This window comes from Astatotilapia calliptera, chromosome 23 (genome assembly GCF_964374335.1).
Source record: "Astatotilapia calliptera chromosome 23, fAstCal68.1, whole genome shotgun sequence".
In the NCBI taxonomy this organism is placed as follows: domain Eukaryota; kingdom Metazoa; phylum Chordata; class Actinopteri; order Cichliformes; family Cichlidae; genus Astatotilapia; species Astatotilapia calliptera.
This window is the reverse complement of record NC_137443.1, coordinates 6,753,243-6,761,837: the sequence shown is the minus strand read 5'-3', so window position 1 is coordinate 6,761,837 and position 8,595 is coordinate 6,753,243. Positions and strand designations below refer to the sequence as shown.

The 8,595-nt window shown below is 39.1% G+C and overlaps 1 protein-coding gene across 1 annotated transcript; it reads right to left on the bottom strand.

Annotated features, from left to right (window-relative positions):
• Window positions 1–3,546: 3,546 nt before the first annotated feature.
• Window positions 3,547–8,523, bottom strand: mmachc (metabolism of cobalamin associated C). The gene is made up of 5 exons (XM_026158772.2): window positions 8,368–8,523; window positions 7,823–8,020; window positions 4,909–5,061; window positions 4,638–4,814; window positions 3,547–4,331 (listed from the first exon to the last, which is right to left on the bottom strand). Exons 1-5 carry the CDS (start codon window positions 8,455–8,457, stop codon window positions 4,149–4,151), a joined length of 801 nt encoding a protein of 266 aa, XP_026014557.1. The 5' UTR covers window positions 8,458–8,523; the 3' UTR covers window positions 3,547–4,148.
• Window positions 8,524–8,595: the final 72 nt, after the last annotated feature.

The following is an 8,595-nucleotide window of genomic DNA, read 5'->3' as shown; positions in this document are numbered from 1 at the left end:
GAACGTTGTTATGTTGTTGTCCAAAAGAAACAGAAATATTGCCGTTGCAATATCTTTAGCCTCACATTCAATAAATCTTAGTTGTTGTTGTTGTTGTTTTTTTAAGTTTGCATATACTTGGATTTACATAAAAATAAATGATGGCAATACTTAAGTACATGTGCAAGCAACCCGATGGCATTTAGCACAAATGAAGAGTTTGCACACAGACAGATCAGCCAAATTCTCCCTTTCTGACAAACTAAATGTACACACTGACATGTTCACTGCACTTTTACAGCTGGGGGAACTGAGCAGGTTTGCTAATGATGCAATGCACCTGATTTATTGATGTTTTAAATAGTACTTGTGCTTATTTTATTTTTTGTTGTGTAAAGAGGGTGGATTTCTAGTCTATTGAGGGTGGTGTCTGATAAGACAATTGGGCAGTTCTCCACTTACCCACCTCCACTCGCTTTCTCTCTCAGTATTTCCTTCGTCCCCTGCTGACCACTCCCTGTCCACAACCATTGGACTGCACAGGCACAGCTAAATAACCAATTGGCTGCAGGGAGAATTCTGATGCAAAAGACTAGTTAATTATGCTAAGCCAAGAAAGTGATAAGGAGGCGGTTTTAAAACACACAGATACACACCGAGGCAGTGTGGTTTAAAGAGAGGCAGACCTTTTGAGGAATAAAGTGAGACTATTTCGTCAGAATAAGCAAATATGGGATGTGCAGGAAATAGAGAAGAGTTATAATTAGGATCCTCCCCTTTTCTCATAAACTTCAACCTCGGTTATTTAAATGGTCAGTGTTAAATTCTCCCTTTTCTTTCTCAGTTTCAGAATAGCATAATAAACATTAAATTCAAAATTCCACTAAATTCTCTAGATGCCGGTCCTTTCCTCCCCCCACTCGGCTTTCAGTTCCTCCTCTGTTGCTGGTACTCTGCTGCCCTTTCCCCTCTCCTCTTGTTAGCTTATGTCTGTGGGCGGATAACACTGCTTCACTGATCCACAACTCATGAAACACCACTCATTTTTTCCTCCTCTTTTTCATCTCTGCCCAAAACTATCTGAGATTCAGATAATTTGTGCAGCAAACACATTAAATTACAGCCCAGAGTTGTTTTTCCATCTTTGGATTTTAGAGGAGCAGCATCCAGTATACTTTTAGCATCATTCCTCCTTGCAGATATATTCATAACTTGTTTTATTTTTGAACTATTTAGAAAACTATGACAGATCTGAGAATCTGGGTGCTTCATGTTCTTGTTGATGGTTTTTGTTCGTGTTGTTGTGAATCATGAAAAGGGTTGTTTTTTTTTTAAACCATTTTACTGTTTCCAACAATCAAATCTGTTAAACTCAGTGAAAGTCCAAAAACTGCCTGTGTAGTTCTGCAAAAACACTGGAAGCATGAGAACCTGCTGGTGCAGTTCTGCCTGCAGTTCTGCCTGCCAACACGATCTGCAATGTGCTTTCCTGCAGGATACTGAACAGACGCGAAGGGAGAGCTTGATCATCAGGAGTATCTCCCTACATCCCGCTTGCTTGTCTTTTTGCTTCATTTCAGACATGCTCTGCTCCATATATGTGTTTTTTGCCAGCTGCAGAGAGGTGAGGCATACTACTCACCTCTAAGGACTCAGAAACCCGAGAGTTGGCTTCTCCCATTTTTTTTTCACAAAGAAAATTACCCCTGCACCTCATCAGAATGACTATTCAGAACTAACCAAAGATGGAAGGAAAGAAGAGAAAATATGCTAGAAAAGCATCATTCTGCTAATGATTTCTGTGCTTGCTTCAGTTCTTGGTGTGTAAATTTGTGCCAAATATATCACCCGTGCTAAACATCTGCATCTGCAAATGTAGCATGCAGAATTCGCCTCACTTCAGTACAGCCAAAGATAAGTTACATAACTTTGCTTCACTAACTTTAACAGTAACTTGTCTTCTTGATCAAATTCAGAATTCAGAAAATCAAATGTTAGAAGCTCACAGTATGTTGGGCTGAGAAATGAAGACCCCTCCTAAAAAAAAATGACACAGAGAAAGCAAGAAAAGGGGAGAGTGAGGTGGGATGGGATGGAGTAACAGTGGTGGGGGAAAGAGGAGCGATGGAGTATCTGTGGGAGTATAATTAACTCCATGGTCTGGCTCTCTGCAGGCCTGCGGCATACTGCTCTGAAATGCTGATTCAGTACACAGATAGACAGAATAGCACAGGCGGGAGAAAGGGGTGAGGAGAGAGAGGCAATAAGAGCAAAGGAGAGTAAAGGAGTCAGGGATGGGGTGTTGGATTGAGCATTAAAGAGGAAATTAAGCAATAGAGGGCTCAGTGGAGTAAAAAAGTCACCAAAATTGAAAGTAAAACATAGCAGAGAGTACAGCCGTTTAACTAAGAGTGAAAGAGTTGTCTGAGATTCACTGAGCTGTGTGCAAATGTATACTTCATAATCTGAGGCAGGTTATCTGCAGTCAGTACTTGACTTTATGAAGTGCTGAACATTTGCAGATGCTTCAGAAACAGCAGCGCAAACCCTCAGCCTCACGACAACAGCGACACCTAGAGGCGTAAGTGTAAACGTGACCTGGACTGAACCCGTACAGATGCAGTTAACCCCTCAGTGCACATTAGATCCTGTTGTACTCATTTCTCTTAAAAATAAACAGACAGGAGCAGATAAACCTGACAAAGTGAGAATTCTCGGGATCACAGTAGCATGCTGGGTGCTCACTCAACGTCACCGAGGTTAGTCACAGTTAAAGGTAGTCAGTCTGTCACCAGGCAGGTGGGCAGAGGCTGCTCACATCTATAATGCATCAGCTGAGTGTCAGGTAAACTAGAGACAAGGACAAAACAATGGAGGGAATGAATACTGGAGACAGATAACTGGATGGACTTTTTTGTTTGTTTGTTTGTTTTAACAAAATAATAATTTCTGACTTTGTGCTGCAATATTCAGCGTTGATTTTCTGCAAGTAGGTTCATTCAGTTTGAACTATAAACTTAAAGAAAAAGTCCTGTAACAAGTACACTGTTCTGGAAAAAATTACAGATGTGATCAATATTTTTCTCAAAGCCCTGCACAAAGACTGCATGCATGGATGGCATATATACAGGTTTACATCCTTCTTGGATCCAGAAGGAATATATTGTCATATATCATCAATACGTTGTCTTCTGCTTATGCAATTCAGAATTCAGGGTCGTGTGAGGCTGGTGACGATCCCAGCTGACATCACCAGTCTGTCACAGGGCTAAAACAGAAACAGACAACCATTCATGCTCACATTCACACCTAGGGCCAGTTTAGAGTTCCATTACACTAACCCCACGCATCTCTTTGGACTGTGAGAGGAGGCTTTAGTATCCACAGGGAATCCACGCAAGCATGAAAAGAACATAGAGAAAGACATAACACAAGAATTAGCATTGTTAAAGAATCCTTCAGATATTTCTCAGTTTGTTGGGTTAAGTCTCATCTCTGGACAAAAAAAAAGTAATATTCAAGCAACTATAATTTTTTGAGTCATACTGCTCACAGACTAAAGCGATGTTGCCATTTAGTCTCAACTTTTATTGCTTCACTGTTAAATCAAATAAAAACATTATACAGAAAAACAATAGTGTTCTTTTTTTAAATCAAGGCACTTGCATGCAGATTAAACATGCTGATGACACATGGCTTAACTCAATTTTCAACTTGAGTCATTCAAAATGTGAAGCAAAACCTTCCTGTTGCTACTTGGACACACACATTCTCTATTTTCCCGATAGGACACAACAAAAACTAAAGTGCATTACTATGCAAAAGCACATCAGACTGCAAACTCTGCTTTCCTGAACAGAATACTACTCAGCAAACATCCACTCAATAATATCAGCTATTACCTAATAATACAAGACGTAGAGGAAGCTGATATGTTACTGATATTTCCAGTAGTGTTAAACTTTTAAGAAAAAAACAAAACAAAGAATCAAACACATTTTCAACCCTGAAAAAGCAGCTTTCACCAAAAAGCCAAGCCTACATTAAAATCCCAGGTTTGGTCTCAATAAGAAGCTGTTTGATTAAAAAGGTGTTCAACCAAGACTTCATTTAAGTTCTAGATACAGCAGAGGTTTGAATTCAGAAAGGACAGGCGGTGCTTCCACAATTCACCCATGTCCAATTTCTTGACTCTGTGTGTCCGAGGTGGGTTCAGGTTGATTATTGTCACTTGGCAGATAGCCCCAAGCCCTGAGCAGAGCCACACGCTGGGCAGGAGGGGTGGAGAAGTAGTCCCTCTGTTTCTGAGAGTAGGTCTGGATTGGACTGATAATGTTTCGGTAGCTCCAATCCTGATGAGGCAGAATGGTGGAAAAATTCAGTTATACATTAATCTGACATACTGAAACTTCCCAAAGATTGGAAAAGTAAAATGCAGCTTCAAAAACTAACCAATGATATGAAATTTGCCAAATTTGTCAATTTTTAGCGTCATGAAATAGGAAACAGGACAACAACATGGGTCCTTTTCCACATCACCCCTACAGCGCAGTCAATTCTTCTCAGAGAACAAAACCTCCATCACAGAGCACAAAACAGTTGTTGGTGTCTATCTACAGTTTGTGTGTGATGCAGGTTTTATGACTAAAAGATGTTACCTGCCAGTGAAAGTTAAAAGCCTCCAGCAGCTTTATCCTGCCCTCTCTGGATGGCACACAGTCAGGAGGAACAGGCTGCACCAGCTCAGAGCCCACCGTGACATCTCCAAACACCAACAGAGCTCGGATGGCAAACCAGCCCCCAAACCGCGGATGCACACACACTCCAAACATTTTCTGAAAGCAAAAGGATCAAAGGATCACAGCACACAAGAAAGGTAAAGACTGCCTTTAAAAAATGTGCCAAGGGAGCAAACAAGAATGTGATTACTTTTTCAGCCCAGGGCTGCTCCGTCACATCAGCCTTTTGGTAGTAAAAAGCTGCTCCCGATACGTGAGCTGCAGTCTGGGCCAAGAACTTGGGCTTCCTGCTGGGCAGTAGCTCATAGTCGTACCTCACATCCACCTTCTCTCCTGGAAAACACTGCAGGGCAGGATCAAGTAAGAAATATGTTTAAACGTGAGAAAAAGTTCATGAATATGATTATAGTTGCAATCTAAATAGAGTTAGCCAGCATGATGATGCTGTGAGACTGTCAGAGGCTTTCCCATAAAGTTTCATGTGCTATAGGCTTCCAGTAACCTTTACACTGTGTTTAAACTGTATGCACACGCAAACTGTAAGCTCACTCATACAATGTAAGGTTTAAGTTACAAGTGCCCTAAATTAGCAGCACTGGTTATTACAAAATATTTTTTATATTTCCTTAACAGTTGATATACCAGTATGCACAAGCGCCTTAATCAAAATTATATTTTCAATTCTAAAATATAACTAAAAATATACATTTTTGAATAAGATGCTAAATTATGGTTATTTTGAATGAAATCAAAAATTACATTTTGGTCACTGAATGTTACCATTAATGTTATGATTCATTTCTGACTTTGTTATTTGTCCAATAAATAACAATGCAATTTTTAATTTAAACAAGTTTTTGAGAGGTTTCTAAAGTATTTTGTTTTCTTGTTTTTATGACAGGTGGTCTAATAAATCAGCATTGTTCAGTCGTGCAAAACAAAACAAAAAAAGTCACATCAGTTTTTAGTAAACACGGTGCAGAGACAGATCATAGTATGGAAGCTTGATTCAGCACTGGAAAAAAGTTGTGTTTTTTTCATCCATAAGTCACCAGAAGTATGTGAAAATTTTGGGTTATTTTTCTCAACTTTGAGTTACTCTCTCAGAGGTGTGAGTTCGTAAGGAGACATTTCAAGATACTTGACTCAAAATGTGATAATGACAGAAAATGTGAGTTATAGATGGCAAAAAAGGATCTGCAGGTCAGGAAAAGGGTGGCCTTTTTGCAGTGGCAGAAACAAGCTTCCACCATAACCTATTAAATTTCAGTGAATCTGATAAGAAACAGGGTGACACAAGGCACATCCTTAGTGGATGACATCTCTTTAGATTTATAGGTATTACCCTGATTGCACAGCCTTGTTCAATAATCCAGGGGGCTCATCAAACACGCGACTTCTCATGTCAAGTACAGCCAGTCTAAGCTAAGTGACTTCAATGACTGCCTGGAAACTAACTGAGACTGAACATATAGAAAAATTTAATGAGAAACAACAAAAATGAAGGAGTGACTTAGACGTTTAGTATGTGAGTATTTTATTTTTTCATTTAATCCAACGTGAAGTTAATTAGAAATATTGGAAATAACAAAACTGCATGGAGAGCCCCATTTTCAGAAGCCAGCACTTCAGCAAAGGCTCTTTGATAATTAAAGAAAAGCTAATTATATTAGCCAAGCTAAAAAATGTCAAAAAGAAGGAATACATGTGGTTAAATAAGTGTCTAGAATTTGAATACTGTCTCAAAATAGCAGCGCTATACAAGACTGGCCTTCAGCAGAAACCTGCACTCCAAGGCAGGATTTCATCTAGCCAGGTAACTTTAGGGTTAACCCCAGATTAAAATCAAAATCAACAGGTATAAAATCACCGCCTTCTGACTAATCAGATCTCAGGAAAATAGCATTACAATACTTGGAAGACACCTGAGACTTCTGTGTATGGGGAATAGGAGGGTCTAAAGTTTTTCAATAGCATTTAAAGCCTTTGTATTTTCCCAGTGGAAATACCCATTGAGGTATACTGTAAGTTGAACTCACTTTGTAATACAGGCCTTAGGATGCTGGAAAAAGTCAGTCATAGTGAAAATGAATACAGACAAAAGAATGCAGGCGTTTGAGAAGAATTATAATTAGGTCACTAACAGTGAATGAACTGCAGATTGAAATTAAATGAAGTGAACCACTGAAACTGATTTTTGCAATCACTACCACCATTATTATAGCCAAGTATTTTTAACCATTTTTAGTGTATTCGCTTTAGTTTTAGTTTAATTTTTGATCAGTTTCAGTGCTACTTTTAGGTTTTCCTTTATTCAGAGATAAGTGGCATTTTTCAGAGGGAAGGAGAAAGATTTAAAAACAGTATGATTTTGGAACACAACTACGCAAACATAGACGTCCTGTTTTCAATACACATGTGCATCTGAGCTCTACACTACAAAGAAAGTTCAGCATACCCAGGGTATCTTTCCGTTGTCTGGACCCACTTAACCTAACAGTGGCGATCAGACTGAGCGGTCGCACGAAGCCGCTTATCAACTCAAAAATTAACTCAGGGTTTATCAATCCAGCTACGAGCATGTTCACATGAAAGGAGTGGTACTGCCAGCATCTGACAAATCACAGGCATGGATAAGTGTGCTGGCAGCTGCAGACAAATCAGTGGTATGAGTGTAGACGCTACTGAAAAGCTTCAGACCCGCCAACAGCCTGAGGGATCTTCCAGAAGTGCTATTTTCCAGTCAACTGATTGATCAGTAGGTGGTAATTTTGTCCCTGCTGATCTCTAATTTGAAACATAATCGGCTTCAAAGGAGTTAGGCCTATGGTATATGTTACCATTTACCCTGGTAAGAGTTAGCCTTAAAATTAACTGGATAAGCCAAGATCCTGCATTGTAGTACAAACCTCAGTGGCTTCTCATGTTGGCTTCTCATTAATAAAAAAAAAATGACTAAAACTAGAAATATTTCCTGTATATTTGTTATTATTATTACTGCTACTATTATTATCATTATTATTATTACTACATTTTCAAAATTTAGTTTTACTTTTTAATTAGTTTAACTAAAATAACCCTGGTCACCACTCCTCCATCCTCACCTGAGAGACAGCAGAGGTGATGCATTGTCTAACACACTGGTCTATGGGGTCATTAAGCCCCTGGTAGCACCTCTGCTCGAGGAAAGGCAGAAAGGCCTCTTCAAACATGGCGGGAGTGCTGAGCACCACCACAGCCAGGGTATCATCTGGATATGACAGGTGCAGGGTGGGAGGTAGCACAGAGTTGTACCAGCCAATCTGCAAACAGAGGGACATGTTAGGGAGTAAGAACCAAATATGTGCAGGTTACTCCATCACAAATCATCTGATTTGGCTGAAAATTTCAATTCAATAAAATAACAGAAAATAAAATAATAAAAGAACAGAAAAGAATGACAATGACACATTCCCTTAAAGGCAAGAACCAGTAATACGTCAGTAAACATGCAGTATTCAACCATCTATCGCTATTTTTACTTGTTGTAGCATGTTTAACAATTAATATTTAAACGTAAATATTTAACTGGGAAATATAAAAGAAATAGTTCTACGATCAGAATGATTTTTTCATACTTTTCAATATAAAACTATACAATTCATTATACCTTTAACGGGTAAACTTCAAATCCCAGATTTGTTAAACTGTCGTTTAACAGTCGTCTTACACTTTCCACGCTTACATTGGAAGCCGCCATTGTTGCATGTCAACATTGAGCTTTGCATTGTGGGACATGGTGTTCTTTGGCCAATCAACGTCCTCGATGAAAAATCTTAGCTTCGGGGTATATTTGAACAGTTTTTTGTTTGTTTGTTTTTTGCTAACTAGAATACGT

Bases quoted from the DNA above. Each gene is read 5' to 3' on its own strand.
- mmachc (XM_026158772.2), bottom strand. From the start codon at position 8,457: ATGGCGGCTTCCAATGTAAGCGTGGAAAGTGTAAGACGACTGTTAAAC. The intron at 5,062-7,822 runs GTGAGGATGGAG...CCTGCCCTGCAG, and splicing joins TCACCTCTGCTGTCTCTCAG to TGTTTTCCAGGAGAGAAGGT. The intron at 4,332-4,637 runs GTAACATCTTTT...CTGCCTCATCAG, and splicing joins CTTTTAACTTTCACTGGCAG to GATTGGAGCTACCGAAACAT.